General features: G+C 43.0%; 1 protein-coding gene across 1 annotated transcript in view; it reads right to left on the reverse strand.

Annotated features, from left to right (window-relative positions):
* Positions 1-18206: 18206 nt before the first annotated feature.
* MOGAT2 (monoacylglycerol O-acyltransferase 2) overlaps positions 18207-20307 on the reverse strand; it is a 45859-nt gene continuing 43758 nt past the window's right edge. The window contains exon 7 of the mRNA XM_089513020.1: positions 18207-19664. Within this exon, the coding sequence (XP_089369146.1) occupies positions 19510-19664 (155 nt within the window). The 3' untranslated portion in view covers positions 18207-19509. The remainder of the gene's footprint in view (positions 19665-20307) is intronic.

A 20307-nucleotide genomic window follows, 5' to 3' on the forward strand; every position in this document is an offset into this window, starting at 1 on the left:
GCACCAGCAACAGGATAGGGCTTGGGGAAACCCATGTGCCATCATGTGTGCAGTTGTGAAGGCACATGGATTGAGAGTCTTAGTGGTATAACAGTGGCATTTCTCACCTGTCCAGATTCCCATCCTCTCCAACTATTTTTAGAAATGAAGACATATGACTAGATGCTATAGGTGCTGTAAGCCAGTGTGGCGTAGCGGTTTGAGTGTTGGACGATGACTCTGGAGACTAGGGTTCGATTACCCCCTCGGTCATGAAATCCACTGTATGACCCTGGACAAGTCACACTCTCAGTTTCAGAGTAAGGCAATGGTAAACCTCCTTTGAACAAATCTTTATTATTATTATTATTATTAACCTTTATTTATGAAGCGCTGTAAATTTACACAGCGCTGTACATGCAATCTTTTTAGTTAGACGGTTCCCTGCCCTCGGGCTTACCAAGAAAACCCCATATTTTAGGTTTGCCTTAGGGCCACCATAAGTCGGAGATGACTTGAGGCACACAGAAACAACAACAACTACTGCTGATCTCTACCAGGCAATGAAGCTACAAAGGAGAGTGCCAGAGAGTGCTGGTGCCTCACAAAACTACAAATCCCAGGATTCTGTAGGATGGAGCCATGGCACTTAAAGAATTGTCAAACTGCATTGTTTCTACAGGATGTATCCACTGAGACCATTGAAGGGTATGCAACTCAGCTGCTCCAACTTATTTACTAAGAGCAGTCGAAACTAATCCTGCAACCCCACGTTTTCAGCTGCCTTTATAAAATCACACTTTCTCTCTCTTCCTCCCACTTTCTCCCTTCACCGTTAGCTTACTTCAATTGCTGAAAACCTAATTCACTGCTTAAAGTATTACACTATACTGGCTCCAGATCAGGCCCTGCGATCTGGGAACCCTAACCAATAGTTTGGGTCCTTACCACAGTCTTGAGTGCAGATGGAGAAGTGTATCATTGGTCATATCCAACGCAATCCCTACCAATTCCCAAGATGACACCCGGGGCACGTGAGCCACACATGGATGATTCAGTGAATACCCCAATTCTGATCCACATCATCTTACAGCACGTTGTCATTTGATTCCAGAGCCAGAAAGTAATCAGAAGACTTGGTTGCAAAGACTTGCTTCAGCAAAGGATCTCAGAGGGTAAAACCCTTGCCTTATTTTGCAACTCATTTGACATGTGATGCTGGAGAAGCGTATGGAGGATACCTTAGACAGCCCCAAAGAATAAATAAATGGGTCTTATAAATAAATGGATCAAGCCTAAACTCTCCATAGAAGCCAAGATGATCAAGTTGAGGATGTTGTACTTTGGTCACACCATGAGATTACATGACTCCCTGGAAAAGACAATAATGCTAGGAAAGGTGGAGGGATGTAGAAAGAGAGGAAGACAGCATGCTAGATGGATGAACTCTATTAAAGAGGTCACAGGCACGAATCGGCAAGACATGAACAAAGCAATGTAGGATAGGATGTCTTTGAGGTGTCTTACAGGGTCAGCATTAGTCAGGATCAACCTGAAGGCTGTTAGCAACAAAACAACTAGTGGAAGTTAATACTTTATTTATTTATTTGTATTTATATCCTGCCTTTCTCCCAAGAGATGTAGTGAGAGAATTCTAACTGCTTCTCCCTAAACTGCAAACCCCAGGATTCCACAGGATGGATTCATCGCAATTAAAAGTGGAATCATAGTGTGAAAAGTGTTTATTGTGAAATAGCCCACCCTCAGACCGTTTCCCCCCTCCTCTGGGGACCATGAAAGGGGACCCAAACTCTGATATTCCAGGCTTTGTTGCTGTGAGCCTTCAGGTTGTTTCCAAGTTATGGCAACTCTAAGACGGCCCGGCCCTATTGTGGGGTTTTCTTGGCATGATTTGTTCAGAGTAGATTTGCTTTTGCCTTGCTCTGAGAGAATGTGATTTGCTCATGGTTACATAATGGCCAAGCAGGGATTAGAACCCTGAGCTCCAAAGTTGTGTTCCAATGCTCAAACCACTACACTACATTGGCTCTAGGCTAGGCCTTGAGATCTGGAAACCCTAAACAATAGTTTCGGTCCTTACCACAGTCAGGAGTGCAAATGGAGAAGTATATCATTGGTCATATCCAACACAATCCCTACCAGTTCCAAAGATGATACCCAGAGTGGCTCTCATAACAGTGTGCAGGAGCATAGTATGAAGATGGGCTCTGAGGAGACTACATGTGAAAGGGAACTAGAAGTCCTAGTAGACCACAAGTTGAACATGAGTGAACAATGTGATGCGGCAGCTAAAAGGCCAGTGCAATTTTAGGCTGCATCAATAGAAGTATAGTGTCTAGATCAAGGGAAGTAATAGTGCCACTCTTTTCTGTCTTGGTCAGGCCTCACTTGGAATATTGTGTCCAGTTCTGGGCACCACAATTCAAAAAGGATGTTCAGAAACTGAAGCGTGTCCAAAGGAAGGCCACCAAAATGGTGAAGGGCCTGGAAACCATGCCCTACTTGGAAATGATAAGGGAAAATTGAAGGTTTATACTGCTTTGACTATGGCCTGGTACAAACGGACCTTTCCAACACCCTGTGTACATGGGCGCCATCATTGTTACGTAAGCGCCGCATGATGTCTGCACGGCGCCATGCGGTACTTACGTAACGAGTGCGCCAGTGGCACACTTTTTGCAGGTTCTTTTTCTGCCGGTGGGAAGCCGCACGGTTTGGAGGCTGTGGCTTCCCTCTGGCAGAAAAACAGGTCCTGGGAGGCCATCCTTTTTGGGTGGTCTGTACCGTGCCTATGATTGTCTATGACTCCAATTTGGGGTAAGGCTAGATAGCTACATGGGGCTTCAACTAAATGACTCTTGCAAAAGTTAACAAGTAAGTTCTGCTTTTCTGTTTATGCCAAAGAGTGCTTGCTTAAGCAAGCTTGCTAAACATCACCAGGCTAGAGGTTTTTTGCAACATAGGCCCTTATCACATGTGAAATTGGAACTCCAATCCAGAGCCAATCCGAAGTGAAGGGGATGCAGAGTCAATTCGAATCCAAGGCAATTCACGTGATGAATTATCACACGTGAAGAATGAAATTGTGGTCATTCCTGAGGCAAAGCAGAACGAGTGCACATTAAATTACCACACCAGTACATACCATGCGGATTCACCAAGGTGAATTGGGAGCCTTGCGCATGCTCAGTGGGGGTCTGAACACATTGTGAACCTTTGCACTTCCGAGGTGAAGAAGGGGGGCACTTCCTGGTTCCAGTTTCACATGAATGCTAGCCTCCCATGAATGACAGGCTCAGTGCTATGGAATTCTGGGAACTGTAGTGTCATGCGACATTGAGCCTTCTCTGCCAGAGAGCTCTGGTGCCTCAGTAAACTAATAAATTATTATTATTATTATTATTATTATTATTATTATTATTATTATTTTGCAGTGCCTTGTTCTCCATTATTATTATTATGATTAAAGAAATATTATGCAGCCTCCATTTTTGAAGGAGTACCAGAAGCAAATGGAGAAAAATTGCAGCACAGCATCATGGGAAATGTGGGACCTTGGAGGTTTGGGGGGGGGGGGGGTACCAGGACAGAAGCAAAGTTGCATTCCACACCAGAACAATTTGGATTGAAATCGAAGTGAGCTTGGAAACAATTTTTGTGAATTTGCTTGTTACCGAATTCACAAAAATCAGGAGTCACTTTGGCTTGACTGTGGATCCACCTTGGAACGACCCCCCCATAGAAAGCAATCACGTGTGATAATACATCATGTTATTACGTGAATTCGCATGGTTGGACCCACAGTAGCTTTGGATCAGAGCTGCAAAACCCTCTGTGTTAAGGGCCATAGATAAGTTTCTGTTCCGCTTTCCTGGTAACTGCTGAAAGTGGTTACAAGACATCTGAGATGTCAACACCTGTTCCCTGTTATTGCTGTCAACCCTCCTATAAAAGATCAAGTCCAGGGATCTTTACTTTGCGCAGCCTGTTTGGGATGAATCCTGAGGCTTTGTCTCGCATATACAATCCTTGGTTTATCCTGAATCTGCCTATGAGTGATTCCTACCTTTGAATTTTTTCCATTTCAGAAAGAGTTAGGGAGCTGGGTATGTTTAGCCTGGAAAAGAGATGGTTAACAAGTGACTGCCCTGTTTAAGTTTTGGAAGGAATGTCATAGATGAAGCAAGCTTATTTTCTGGTGCTCCAGAGACTAGAACATAAAACAATGGATGCAAGATCCAGGAAAAGATATTCCACCTCAACATTAGGAGGAACTTCCTGACAGTAAGGGCTGTTTAACAGTAGAACACAATACCTCGGAGAATGGTGGAGTCTCCTTCTTTGGAGGTCTTTAAACAGAGGCTGGATGGCCATCTATCAGGGATGCTTTGATTGAGAGTTCCTGCATGACAGAATGGTGTTGGACTGGATGGCCCTTGTGGTCTCTTCCAACTCTGATTCTATGAGCCACATAGGGATGATTAAATGAATACCCCATTTCTGATCCACATCATCTTGTCATTTGATTCCAGAGCCAGAAAGTAATCGGGAGACGTGGTTGCAAAGGCTTGCTTCAGCAAAGGGCCTGAGAGGATAGAACCCTTGCCTTGTTTTGCAAAAAAAAAAAAAAAAAAAGTCCAGGGCAGAGTGGAAATGATGCTTCAATCCCTAATAACTCCCCAAGTGCCAATGGCTCACCCCACTGTTTCAAAAAGGGAAGGCAAAAGGTCACCAGACAGTTGCAGCTCTCAAAATCTCCAGGGGCCTTGTATCCTCACTGGACTTTCATCCGTGGCCTAGACATGAAATCTGATGTATATTTGCCTCATTTCATTTCATTACTGTATAAACATTCAAGTGCCAAAACTGAGGTTCTCAGATTCTCGTGGGTCAAAATCCAAAGCGGTGCTCTGTTGCAATGCATACAAAAGTGGAAAGTTACAACAGACTGTGTTTAAAAAAGGTCCTGATTATTGCCCAGAAGTCTTAAATACAAGGGTGCTTTCAGGGCAGACAAAGGTTGCTGATGTCTTTCAATCTGAAATTCTAAAGCCTATTGCATTTGCAATTCAGAAAAATAATCAATGGATATATAAATGTAAAAATGACCAATGTCCAAGGTGAGTCCATCATTCTGCATGAATTAATGATTGGGGCATATACAGATATCACAAAATAGTATAATTCATTTAATATTAATTACAATAAATAATTACAGTAGAGTGCCATGTTACATGGGTTCCTATTACACAGTTCCATGATTTGGAAACAACTTCACTGGAGTCTGACTATAGAATCATGCTGGAGGACCTAGAAAATGCCTAGAGAAAACACTTCTTTAGGTATTGGTAGGTCCTCCAACACGACCCTATAGTCAACGTCCAGCAAACGCGTACCATAGAGTCACACTGGAAGACCTAGAAAATGCCTAGAGAGAACACTTCATAATTTATTTTAGGTTTAAAAAAATAGTGTTCGAGATTATATTGATATTTCATATTACACAAAGGGTCCTGGAATGGATCCCTTGTGTACAAGGGAGTACGATTGTACTCTACTTGCTACTCTGAGAGTTGATAGACAGTATTCTACATCAGCTGCTTTTAGTTACAAAAGTGTAACCAAGTACAATCAGCCCTCCACATCCACGGCTTTATTATCTATGGATTTGAGCATCCACATCTGAAACATATTTTTAAACTATATAAATTCCAAAAGCAAATTTGATTTTGCCATTTTATATAAACCATTTTATTATGCCATCCTATTTATTGGGAATTGAGCATCGATGGATTTTGGTATCCATAAGGGGTCCTGGAACCAAACTCCAGCAGATACCATCTTCTGGCCCAACTCCACCCGCCTACCAACCTGAACAGCTATCACCTGCATTGAGCTAAAAAAAAGTCTGCTGTTCTGCTGGCAATTGGGGTGCAAGGAGGATGACATTCCCAGTCGCCTTGCATTAGCAAGCAAGGCTGTGATGATCAGAAGCAGGACCTCTGTTGCAATCCCTTGTTGGAGCCTCACTTGCTGGTGGGAGGGGTATGGAAGTGTCATTCTTGCACCCTGACTGGCAGCTGAGCAAATGTCCTTTACTTGATGGGGCTGCTGGCTGGACTGGAGGGGTATAGGTGATCATGACAACAGTGGCACAACCATGACAGTGATCTTATTTAATACATAACTGTTATAGATTCATAACATTAGGTTACTACGAACTTGTAACTGCAATACAGTATGGTAGAATTCAAAGATATAGCCGTGTTAGTCTGCAGAATCAGTACATACAGAGATCTTGTAGCACCTTTGAGACTAACTGAAAGAAAAAAATTGGCAGCGTGAGCTTTCCTAGACTTCAGTCTACTTCGTCAGATGCATAATGCTACAAGATATCTCTACGTACTGATTCTACAGACTAACACGGCTATATCTTTGAATAATGCATCTGAGGAAGTAGACTGAAGTCCACCAAAGCTCATGCTGCCAATTTCTTTCTTTCAGTTAGTCTCAAAGGTGCTACAAGATCTCTCTGTATGCAATATAGTATACAAAACATTGTCCAAAAATTTCCCAACTTCTGGTCCAGTGTGGTGGAGAAAGCTATCCCAGCAGGTGCCATTTTAGCCTTAATCTCATGCACACCAACATTTTATAGATGAAACCCAGGACATACATTAGAGCAGAGGTTCCCAACTTGTGCTCTGAGGAGCCCTTAGGGGTCTGTGTGCACGTCCCAAGTATTCTCCATACATTCCAGGTCTTTGTGGCATCCACATTTGGTGCACAATGTGGGACCTGCAATCTGCCTAATGGATAGGGTTGCCAGATCTTAGGGGCTGGCCCCAAGTCTCCAGTTTTAATGGGTCAACTCCAGGTGGGAAATGAAGGTTCAAATTCTTCAGGTTTTTTTCTTTTTCTTTTGAGAGTCGGGAAATCAGCTTTGATTTCCTTTGGGCAATAGGAAATGCCTGTCTGCAAATCGCCAGTTCACCTAGCATGGCACCAGCTTGCTACCATTTCCAAGAACTGATAGATTTGTTACTGTACAACACACGCTAGTGGTGTAGTGGTTTCAGCATTGGCTTATCACCCTGGGGACCAGGGTTCAAATCCCTGCTCAGCCATGGAAACCCACTGAGTGACCTTAGGCAAGTCGCACTCTCTCAGCCTCAGAAGAAGGCAATGGCAAACCACCTGTGAATAAATATTGCCAAGAAAACCCAATGATAGGGTTGCCTTAGGGTTGCGATAAGTCAGAAACAGCTGGAAGGCACTCAACAACAGCAAGGCTTAATGACATCACCAAGTGCTACCCAACAACAACAAAGCATATGGTTGCTAGAGCTCAGAGCCTGGCCCTGTTTCTCTAGTTTTTGTGGGACACCCCCAGGCAGGAAACAAGGGTGCAAATTCTCCTATTTTGGGAAAAATCAGCTCCAGGTAAGAGAAAAGGGCTCCGCGCAAATCTCCAGCTCAACTAGAAAAGCAGCAGCTAGCAAAATTTCCAAGATTTAATTCATTCATTGCTGCAGCTTGCAGTGACTCTCCCATCCCTCCAAGTCACTGGAGTGTCAGGGCTCACTGTCCACACTACTCTGCATCCACCTTCAGGTTAGAAGCAAATACAGGTTGAGAGGGGTTTTGGTTTTTGGAGTTTTGGGGATTCTGGAATATTTGCAGCTACATAATGAGATACTCTGGAGATGGCACCCACAACTAAACATGCCATCAATTTAGGTTTCGTATACACCTGATACACATAGATAATTTTATGCACAATATTTTTAATAATTTTGTGCATGAAACAAAACTTCTGTACATTGGACCATCACAAAACTTTAATAATAATAACGATTAAAGCACTCATTAGGAATGTACATGAAGATTTGGAATATCTGAAAAAATAAAACAAAAAGAAAATGAGACATATATGCAATATGATTAAGAGAACAGAAGGTCTCATCAGATGTTGATTTAGTAATAGATTGAAGATTGAACATCAAATTTAAATCATTAACTAACAACAAGCAAAGGAGAAACAAGAAGTTCATGCTATACTTGTTTTTAAAAAATGATATTACATTATTATTATTTCAGATGTATTTAGAGTGTGGATTACTTTAATAAACAAAAATAAAGACAATGGTATGAGGGAGGTGTCTGAGGGTGGAAATGAAAAAAGAAGAGATAATCTATATAGAAGGATGAATAAGATGGAAGTGTCATGTATCAGCATATTAATGTAGTTGTGATTGCAAACTGTATACGCTGTAATATTGTAAATAATTTTATTGCAACTAAAATAATAAAATATTTTTTAAATAATTCTGCATTGTAGATGCAGCCTCTGAAAGAGTTTTGTCTTTGTTGATGGTATTAAGTTAGTGGTTGGGGACATGTTATCTCCCTTTATTTCTCATGTAATTTCAGGTCTCTCCAGACAAAGTCCAGCATGCAAATCACCACACTGCCCTTTCTTTGACTGTCTGGTGCTTATAATAAATGGGTTATTATGCAATATACTGCTGCTGTTTGCTGCTCGGGGGCAGGTAGAGAAAGAGGTATGGATCAAAGGGCTGTGTGAGGCTTTGGACTGTACCTGGGGTCTGGGAATGGGAGATTGTCAAGATAAGTCCCGACAGTTCAGAACAGGTCAAGGTTTATCAACCACACTGTACTCAGCCAGCGTCCACTCTTTCCAGGCTGCTTAGTCTTCATGGCTGGCTCCTATTTGCATGGAAAAGCAAATGTACATGTTATTTGAATTTTCAGTTAATATCACAACCAGTATGACTATCAGCTTTCATGCTCACACATCATGGGGTCATCACAGAATTTTGAGTAGGTAAGGACCACAAAGGCTCATCCAGTCCAATTCCTGCCATGCAGGAACGCACAACTACAGCACTCCTTGGCCTGACCTGGCCCCTCATCCCTTCCTCACTTACTGGGAAGCAGCTGCTGCAATCAGTGGAGATCTGTTCTCCTCTTTGGGAAGCAGCTGACTGATGTTCCCATCCCCTTCCATGAGCGATTGTTATTGATAGTGCAGTGGAGACACTAGGGGGTACGGTGCTGCGGACCACACCGGATGATACCACAGCAGAGAGGGTGACACCCGGTCAGCCCCCCCCCCCGCACCATCCCCCATGCTCCATCCATGTTCACGTGTGCCACTTCTTCCCTCACGTTCTGTCCCCTGTGCTCTTTCCCCACACTCTGCCCCCTGCATGCCTTCCCCACATGTGCTTCATCCCCCACAGGCCATGCTGTCCTTTTCTTTATCAGGAAAAGGACAGATCAGCATGGGGAAAGGGAATACCCCTGGAACCCCCACCTCTGGAAATGCCGCTGAAAGCCCCACTCCCGGAAACACCACCAGAAGCCCTGCACCCCAACACCGGGTGATGCCTGGTGTGGGAATGCCACTGGCTATAGGCAGAAGTGGACTCCCTGGTCCAATTCCCCTTTGCTCTGAAGACCACTTGCATGAGAGGGCAGTGGGAACATGAGTCAACTGCTTCCCATGCAACAGAGGAATGGACCCCTGTCAACTGCAGCGGCTGCATTCTGGTAAGTGGGGATTGTGCGAGTTGTGAACCAGCACTGCATAGTAGTTTGAGTGTTGGACTATGACTCTGGAGACCAGGGTTTGATTCCAAGCTCAGCAATGAAACTCATTGGGTGACCTTGGGCAAGTCATATGCTCTCAGCCTCAAAGGAACAGGATGGCAAACCTCCTCTGAACAAATCTTGCCAAGAAAACTGTGTGATAGGGTTTGCCTTAGGGTTGCCATAAGTCGGAAACGACTTGAAGGCACACAAAATATGTGTCCTCTAAACTAGAGAATACATAGGGATTGTGACTACAAAAGAGTCAAGAGTGTGTAACTTTAAGTTATCCATTTGTAACTCCACAACAGGATTCTGGCCATGATTTGGAAATGGCAATGACCTACTTTCTCCCCTGCTCCTTGGAAACACCATTTAGAAACTGTTTGCTATGAAATGAAATTTTCCTTTGGTACCCTTATTTCTAGCATTGACAAAGTCACCAAGAGAATGTAAACTCAGAAGAGTTCTGGATGTGAACACTTGTCAATGTCTCACTCTCCACAATGCTAAAAGTGAGGAGTGTCTGAAAATTTAATTGGGAGGCAGAATTTTTATTGGAGCGGCTATAGGCTCAAGAACTAATGCGGTGTAGTGTATCATTGGACTATGACTGTGGAGATCAGGGTTCAAATCTTGGCCCTAGAAACCCATTGAGCAACCTTGGGCAAGTCATTCTCTCTCAGCCTCAGAGAGAGGCCCTCTGAATAAATCTTGGCAAGAAAAGTTTGTGATAGGTTTGCCTTAGGATTGCCATAGGTCAGAAATGACTTGAAGGCACCCAGCATCAACAACAAGAAGAACACCAAAAGCAACAGCCTGATTTTGCCCCCCACTCCATAGCTACACTCCTGGCCCACCCTGTTTTACAGTCTGTGATGAGACATGCATATTTGATAAAGGCCATTGGTGACTGTCTTGGCACTGTGGGTTGTGGTATTTTTAGATGGTTTCTTGCATAAGATAATGCCAGAATAACCGTGAAGAGTCCAAGGGTTGGCCTCTATTCCTGGATCTGCAATAAATCCTGCCCTTTGGGCTTTTTCTCTCCAACTTGGCACTTCGTTTAGTCCTTAGGGACATTGTCATAACTTGCGCTTCCATTTTGAAAGAGTGCTCTGAGGAATTGCTGAAAATCGTCTTCGGATGTTGAAGCGCCTTTCCCCTACATTGTAGTTTTCCTTGTTGCTTTTTTCAGATTCGAATAGAACCAATCTGGCATAAAGCCTTCTATTTCTTGCATCAGTATCTGCAATTTGAAGCAATCTTTGCAGAAAGAATGCTGCAAGGGACAAGCTCTGTCTTTGGACGTTATCAGACAAGGAAAATTGGAAGTATAATCCAATGGCAATCCGATCACAATCATGGGGTTTAACGGTATTGTGTGATAGACTACTACAGGCAATTTCAGGCAATGGGAAGTCAGTCCAAACGCAATCATGGGGTTTCACGATATTGCGTGAGAGGTGATCACACACAATTTCAGGCAATGGCAAACTATTTTCAGGCAATGGGAAGTCAGTTCGAACGCAATTCAAATTCACGTAAATTCGCTCAACTAGCGAATTCACATGAATGCGTTCTGGCCCCACTTTCTTTTCATTCGAAATTTAGAGAAAATCCTCCCATGCGATAAACTCCATTGTCTCCTGCAAAGTATATCACAAGAGTGGGAATCACGTGACCCTGCAGATGTTCTCAGACTGTAGCTCCCAGCATTCCTAGTTACAGCCATGTTAGCTATGACTACTGGGAGGGACAGTCCAACAACATCTGGAGAATTGCACGATTCCCCACCATGCCATAAAGGGTACATTTCACAGATGAAAACTTGGGGGTGCATCTGCACTGTAGAAATAACACAGGTTGACACCACTTTAAGTGCTGCAGCTCTAGCCTATGGGATCCTCGGATTTGTAGTTTTACAAGGGTTTTAAGTGTGCTGGTGCCTCACCAAACAACATGTCCCAAAATTCTGTAGGATAGACCCATAGTAGTTAAAGTGGTATCAAACTGCCTAATTTCTGCAATGTAGATGCACCCTGGGACACTTGGGACTCATCAAAATCAGAGTGTGCCAAATTGGGATTGTTGGATGGTATGTGTGACTACCTATATAACAAACTTGAAGAGAGGAAACAGGGAAGAGAAGAAATAGGAAATGGAGTAATGAAAGGAATAAAACGGTTAGGAAAGTTGAAAGACAGGTGAAAGGAAATAGAGTGATAGAAAGAGGAAGGTAGTGAAAAAGGCAGAGAAAGAATGGAAGAGGGTAAGAGAAGAAGGGAAAGTGGGAAGTGGAGAAGGTAAGATAAAGAATAGGCAGGAGGAGAAAGGGGTATATAGCTTAAAATTAATAAAATAAATAGAAGAATGTCGGCCTGTTTTAAGATTCATGAAGATCCTTGAAGATGACATTTAAAGAGTGTAGAAACGAATACATGCTTTAAAAATATTTTTAAAAGTAGGAGAATAAAAAATGTGATAAGAATATAGATGGAATATTGTTTAAATTGTTAGTGTATTAATGTTAGTTTGTTATGGTTTGTATGTGTGTTTGTATTGTGTATTGTGTTGGTAAGTACGAATATATATATATATATGCATAATATATATATTTTTAAATAACAAACTTGAACTGTTTAACACGTATGCCTATTGGCTTATGAAGTCTTCCCCACCTCTGTGCCATACTTCTATTACTACTACTACTACTTTTATATTTGCCTTTCTGTTAATGCGAGTCTGACTTGGCAGTATCTCATTCATTGTTGTTGCTGAGGGCCTTCAAGTCATTTCTGACTTACAGAGCAAACCTAAGGCAAACTTGTCACCAGGGCTTTCTTGGCAAGAGCTGTCCAGAGCCGGTTTGCCTTGGACTTCCATTGAGGCTGAGAGAGTGTGACTTGGCCAAAGTCTCCCAGCAGGTCTCCATGGTTGAGCAGTGATTTGAACCCTGGTCTCCAGAGTCATCATCGAATGTCGAAGCTGACTTGATGGCAATTACGTTTACAGGCGGGATAGGGAGAAATTTTTTCCAGGGTTACCAAAATCATGCCCATATGGAGGTGAGGATGATGGAAAAGCCATAGATGAGTGCCCTCTTCTCTCCTCTCAGACCTACGCTACATCTCCCTCCCTTCTCCTACTCTTGTCTGCCATCTGGCTTTTACTTATCCCTTGGGGAGAGCGGGAAAGCCTCTTACACTACATTTCTCCAGCTGGCTGTGTTGCAACTGAATATTGTTGTATTGAGCTCTGGCAAGCTGGCAACCATTTAATGCTAACACAGCAAGTTGATCTGCCAGCCTGCCCCTTCACTCTCTTTCTCCTCCACTTGAACTTTGTAGTAAAGGTTAAGAAGGCTTTCCCTAGGGGGGTATTTTCTTTTTTCAAATTCTGGCCCAAATCCTACTGGCCTGCTGGCAAACTGTAAATCTCCACTAGCCGACATACGCGGAATGCCCCAGAGAGAGGGTCAGTTGGCAGCTAAGGGAAAGAGTTGTGCCAGGCAGTCTCCAGCTGCTCTTTTGCACCTGGGGCAAAAGATGTTGCATAAGGAAGGGCTGGGTGACTCCTTGCACACTGTGAAGTCAAAGGCTTTCAGGGCCGGTATCCGTAGATTTTTGTGGATTTTTCGGGCTAGGTGTCCATGTTTGAGAAGAGTTTATTCCTGACATTTCGCCAACATCTATGGCTGGCATCTTCAGAACATGGCCACATAGCTCGAAAAACCCACAACATCCTTGTGCATTGTCTTCAGTGCTCAAGAAGTAACCAAGATCTAATATGCACTGCAGGAATAATGCATTTTTTTACACTGCCGTGGCTCAATGCCATGGAATCCTGAGGTTTGTAGTTAGTTAAGGCAACAGAGCTCACAAATCTACAGATCCTAGAATTCCAAAGCACAAAGCCACGGCAGTGAATGCGGTGTTAAACACAATTATATCTGCAATGCAGATAGACCTAAGAGTTATGCCAGTGTAAGCTAAGGACTGGATTCTAGCCTACACTTTTAAATTTTATTTTAATTTGATTTAATTTTATATATCGGCTTTATATCCCGCCTATCTCCCAAAATGGGATTCAAAGTGGCTACTTCCTTGACCACCACTTCATAATGCTCTTTCTCTCACACACATATATATTGTACCTAGAGGCTTCATACTCTGAAAAGAATAAGTTAACATTCAAGAGGCACAATGGTGCTTCAATGCATTTTATGCTGTTCATTTAACCTTAGGCTGCTGCTACACCACAGAATTAATGCTGTTTGATCTCACCACTTACAGGACAAAATGCTCCTGGAGCAGTTTTGGGATTAAGGTGAAGTTCCCATGATGGAAGAATAGAACTGGAAGTCTGTAGAAGACTGAACAATCACCAAGAATGTCTCTGGACAAAGGAGTCTCACTCCCATAGGGAGGTAAACACATTAGATTTCTGTTAACATGTAAGCCCAAGACTGTCTCCCACCTTCACTTCTATCAGTGAAAGGATTGCACAGACTTCAGTCTTAATTGATCTATCCCAGCTAAGTGCCTTGGCTTCCCCCATGCTGAGCCAGCAGGATCTCTAAACATGGCCATGGAAGTCCTTTTATGGCATGACTGGTTTCCTGCTCTGGGTGCCTGAAACATCCCTTTAATATCAAACTGATATCAAAGTGAAGGGATGCAGAGAGAGGCTAGAACTTCAGGTAACGACTCCTTGCCTTGATTTGCTCTCTGCAAAGTCATCCATCCTCTTGTGCTAGAGAGACTTTCCTCTTTATGCCAGAACCTATAACTGAATCCTCAGCTCAGTGGTTCATATGACTGGGATGTAATTCACGTCCAAGGGTCATCTAAAAATACATGACTTTTGCAACCTTAGACTAAATACTCAGTTGGTGGGGGGGGGGGCGCAGAGAGATAAAGAATAATGACCTCTGCCCTAATGTAGCTACTGTTTGTGAGTGAAATGGGAGCTGGCTTTGTATAGCCATCAAGAGTTGTTCCTGCTCACACAGAGTCCAATTCTCTGGACAAAGTTTCTTCATTTGTACCAAGTCAGTTGCAAGACACTGATGTTTCTTTTGTCTGATGCTCTCATTGCCCATAATTGCTATTTGAATAGCACACTCTGATCTATTACCCTCCAGACATAATGGATTGCAACCCCCATCCTCCCCAGCCAGCATGAGCCACTGGAGATTTGAGTTCAAGTGAATTGAACCACTATGAAGCAGTGCATCTTGGCAGCAGACCACAGAATAGGGTTGGCAAGTCAGGATTATCTCTGGCACTGAGATTTCATGCCCTCTAACGTTTCATAGCATCAGAGAATCATAAAGTGGGAAGGACCCTGCATAGGCCATTCAGTCTATACGATCCAGGAGTGATCATATTACATCAATATTAAAATCACTCCACTGGTTGCTAGTTAGTTTCTGGGCAAGGTACAAAGTGTTGGTTATTACCTTTAAAGCCCTACATGGTTTGGGTTCAGGTTACCTACAGGATTGTCTTCTCCTGTACAATCCGCCCCATACGCTCAAGTCCTCCGGCGGACATTTACTCCAGTCTCCCAGGAGGCAACTGTCAGCCAGAAGACTTTTTCTTTCGCCGCCCCTAGACTGTGGAATGACCTTCCAGAAATGATGTGACAGCTGAATATGGAATCTGACTTTAAAAGATCCTTAATGACCAGTCTCTTCTAGCAGACTTATCCAGATGATTTTTAAATTGTGAACTTTAAATGTGGATTGTCTTTAGTACATCTTATTTGTCCTTTTAAATTGATGTGTGTGTTTACCTGAAGTGTTTTAACTGATGTTTGTCTGTTAATTGTTGTTGTTCTCTGCCTCAATCCATGGGGATAAACTCACTAGTGAGTGACCAGCAGCTGATGGTCTGTCGATTGCCACCAGTCCGTGTCCTACTACTTTGAGAAGTAGCAGTGCAAATGAATCTTCTCTATACCTTCATAGAAACAGCCCTGTAAAATAGATCAAGTACAGAGACAAGGCTAGATCTTGGGGTAACAACACCTCCTTGCTTTGGTTCACTCTCCACAAAGTGATGAAATCTCAGTGCCTAATGTAATCCTATTATGGCCCAGTGAGTTAGTGGAGACTCAAACCTAGATATCTGAAATCCCAGTCCAGCACTCTGATCATAGCACTGCATAGGCTGTATTTCATTCAGACTGATCCATTGGAGGCTGGATTGCATCCCAAAAACTGTCCTTGCATGCTTTTTATCTGGAACATTTGGGAACTGACACAGCATTCTTGAAAAAGATTTTGGCTCCTGGCTCTCAGAGGTCCCCTTTAAGGACATATCCATGTTCTTTGCTGTTTTTGGTCGATATGCATGAGGGTCTTGGATAGCTTATTTAAAGTTCACACAACTATATGAAGTAGAAAATGGGAAAAGACATAGTTGACCTCATAGGAAATTACAGTGAGAAAGAGAAAGATAATTAATTGGATTGTAAGGTGAACCTAATCAGGAAGAGTTATAGACAACATTAGTTAAAGAAGCTTGATATATATAAAGGGTGTGTGTTTGTACTTGTTTGTCTGTATATGTATTATTATGTAAGTATGTTATGTGTTATATATTTATGAGGGGGTTGTTATTTGTATATATTTATGTATTTTCATCTAATAAAATAAATTTTTAAAGAAGTTCATATAACAACCCAGGGCAATCTTATCACCTTATTGCCAAAGGAGCCACCAGAAGCCGTCAGCTGTCCAAGCATGTGACAAAAAGACTAAAGCAAGTGTCAAGAGAAGCCAATATTGCTTGCTTTTCTCATCTCCCTGCACTTCCTCTGGCCACACATTCAGTATTCTTGCAATGTTGAGCATCTCCAAGTCTTATTTAATCTAAAGCTCCAGCCAGGAAGCTATTAACAGATTCCAAGCAAGAAACAATGCCCAGGGAACAGTACTCCATCTTTCGACAGGATTACAGCTAGGATTATTCAAAGAGTGTGCCGAAATGTTTGCAACACATGCTCTGGATTGTCTTCTTTGGCTTTCTCCATTCAGACAGACAGACTGTTGGGACATTCAAACAGGGCTGGCTCTGTTTCTGTTGTAATTCCTTATATGCTTATTTTAAGCAGGAAATTTTGCATTTGCTCCAGAATTTCACACTGGGAGGTGGCGGTTAATTGGCGACGGCAAAGAATGCTCCATGTTCAACTGAAAAACATCAAGGGGATGTTTTTTCAGACAATGTTTCTGTGAAAGAAAAATAATGCGAACACAAAGTTGTCATCCGGAGACATGGGGCGCGGGGTTATCAGTACGCTGATGACACCCAAATAGTCTTCTCTATGTCTCCGACTGATGCAGTGACTGAGGATGGCGTCTCTCCCCTCGTGGCCTGTCTGGAGTCAGTAATGGGCTGGATGAGGGAAAACCGACTCAGACTGAATCCAGAGAAAACGGAGGTACTTGTGATAGGTTCCCCTGGTCCAGGAATGGCGGTTGTTCCACCTGTCCTGAACGGGGTCACGCTCCCTGTGAAGGACTCCGTGCGCAGTCTGGGGGTGCTTCTTGACTCGTCCCTTCACCTGACTGCTCAGGTGAATGCGACGGTCAAGAGCACCTGTCATCAGCTTCGGCTTATCCGCCAGCTGCGCCCATACCTGGCCCAGAGGGATCTTGAAACAGTGGTACACGCTCTGGTAACCTCTAGATTGGATTTCTGCAATGCGCTGTACATGGGGCAACCCTTATACCACACTCGGAAGCTACAGCTGGTCCAGAATATGGCAGCCCGGCTGGTCACTGGTACTTCCAGGGCCAGCCATATTACACCTGTGCTTAAAAACTTGCACTGGCTGCCAGTTCGCTTCCGGGCACAGTATAAGGTGTTGGTGATGACCTATAAAGCCCTACATGGCTTGGGCCCAGGATACCTGAAGGACCGCCTCTCCCCATATATTCCGCCCCACACCCTCAGAACTTCTGGGCAGCAATTACTTAGGGTTCCAGGGGCTAGACTTACCTCTACGTCGAGGAGGACGTACTCCATCGCTGCCCCGGCCCTTTGGAACACGCTGCCCACAGAGCTCCGCTCGGCCACCTCTCTGGCTCAGTTTAGAAGGGATTTGAAGACCTTCTTATTTCGAGCGGCATTCCCCGAATAAAGCCCCTGATGGCTTCCTCCCTCTTTTTCCCGTCAAGTTGGCTGGCTGACTAGGTTTTTAATTTGTTTTTAATATTGTATTTTAATATTGCATTTGTGTTCATTGTATGTGTTTTGTAATATGCTGTACACCGCCCTGATCAACGGAAGGGCGGTATAGAAATAAAAATTTTATTTATTTATTTATTTAAAACCAGCTCCTTTTTACATTCGCTAAATTTCGAAAGTACAAAGGAGCTTATTTTCACATTATTTCTCTTTCATGCCAATGCATCTGACAAACAACACCGGATTTTAAAATCCCATTTCTGCATGGGATTTTACCAATTCACCCTCCGTGTGATAAATCCCAATATCCCTTGAGGCAGCTAAAGAGAATGGCGATTCCATGCTTGTTTTGCAATGATTTTATTAAAAATAACAAAGAGACTCAACGAAGGATATAGATTGATTTCTCCCACCCCCCAATTGCAACCACACAGTTTGTGTAGTCCTTCCTTTTGTTACACTGGGCAAAAACAGAGGCAAACTCTCTAGATCCAAAAGTCATACAGAAAAGGACAATAACATCCAAAATCCACAAAACAGTGATACCTTCCTTGGCCAAACAAAATGCATAAAATTGAGGATGCATGATTTTGAAGTTGAACAGGCAAAGGTGTTAAAAATGAGGCATAAAAGGGGGGGGGATGACTATGTTGGAGTCACAGGGTTACGTTTTTGTCAAGACATTGTTATAGTTGTTCTAAGTTAAGATGGCACAGAGGGATATCCATGTAAGCAGAGGCCACTCCGCTTTCTGGCCATGCAGCACTGGAAGACATAGCATCATAAAGTCCAGGAAATGAAATTTAAGTCCATCAGAAACACAGAAAGAAACTATCTTTACTGAGAACAACTATAACAACATCTTGATAAAATGTAGGTCTATGACTCCAACACTGGAGGCCTCTGCTCTGCAGAAATAATCCAGTTTGTCACCACTTTAATTGCCATGGCTCAATGCTATGGAATCCTGGGATGTGTAGTTTGTTGTGTGGAGTCAAACTGGATTATTTCTGCAGTGTGGATGCAGCCGCTGTCATTTTTTTTTTCCTTTCTTTTTCCTGTATGATTTTTAACACTTTTGCCGGATGGAAAAAGCCAGCAGAGCTTCGAAAGCTTGCATCACATATTTTGTGCATTTTGGATGTTATAGTTCCAAAAATGTTTATGAGCACTGAATCTGAAAGCAAGGAAGTTTGATAAAAATCATCACAGTGAGTCACGAAACAGATTTACCAGATTCAATGCTGCCCTGTTAAGTTTTATATTTCCCATCTGCTTCCCCTACATCCTTGTAGAAGACTCCCTCAATTCTCATTCCCATCTATACACTGTGCAAGCCCTCATTCTCCTGAAAAAATTGGCACTGCCTATAATAGAGCTCCAAATATTCAAACAGGAGCCAACACCCAATAGGTTGGATCCAAAGATGTCTTTCTATTTATGCAAAAGCCATTTCACATGCACAGCTCATGCAAAAACAATCAGGGAGCAAACCAAACCAAAGATGCTCCTTGCTTGCACACCATCTTGTCCATCCGAATGCATAAGAGCGGCTGAAGGACATACGTATTTTAGCATTGCGTAAGCTCTTGTGTAACGGTTGGCAGAACTGTGCTAGTGATTTCTTTCCTACTTTCTTGGGATCCAACCCAGTGCAAATGAGGGAGTCAGTGTGGAACGTGGCTTTCTGACATCATACGAAAGAAAGATGCTTGTCCTCTGGAACCTTGTACTTCAGTTTGTGGTCTTCAAAGAGCTTGCTCAGCTCCTCCATGTAGAGCTGGTGCAACTCATCCACTTCCTCTTGGCTGGGGTTGGGTTTCTTCTCAACCTGGATGGGCTTGCCAACTGGTGAGAAGAAGGTAGAGGGAGAGGAGATAAGCAGGAGGAAAACATTGGCTGAGATCCTTCATTGCACTTGCAGGGTGCAAATCAAGGGTGGGCAAAGTTCTGCATGTATATGTGCCTCCCCAGGGGTCAAATTTTGTTTTGCTCTAGCATGTGTCCAAATGCACACTAGAAGGCATTGACCCCCAGGGGGTCAAAAGCAATTTTGGCAAAATTTTTCAAAAATAATTTTTATGCTCCAAATTTTTCCAAAAGACCTGTTGGGGGGGGCATGGGAGACATTTCCACCATGTTTTATGACATTTGTTGTGGTGCCCAGCTGGAAAAGGCTGTCCTAGAAACACACAGCCACAAAATGAATGGGAATAATTGTGTATTCTTGCATGGCAGGGGGTTGGACTAGGTGGTGTTTGTGGTCCCTTCCAGCCCTTAAGCTGCTGCCACACTGCATCGATTTTAGATAATGTGATTGTTGTTAACTCAACAGCTCTATTAACAAGCTTTTCAAGATAAAAGGAGAAAATGCAAAGTTAGGAAACTTGCTTTAAATTTTATTTTTACATTCCAAACAAAGAACAGAAACTGAAATCATACTTGAAAAATACTTGAGAAAAATTAATGGAGTATGATTCTGCTTTAACTG

This window comes from Sceloporus occidentalis, unplaced genomic scaffold (assembly GCF_023333645.1).
Source record: "Sceloporus occidentalis isolate IW3139 unplaced genomic scaffold, rSceOcc1.0.p SCAF_2, whole genome shotgun sequence".
NCBI classification, from domain to species: Eukaryota; Metazoa; Chordata; class Lepidosauria; order Squamata; family Phrynosomatidae; genus Sceloporus; species Sceloporus occidentalis.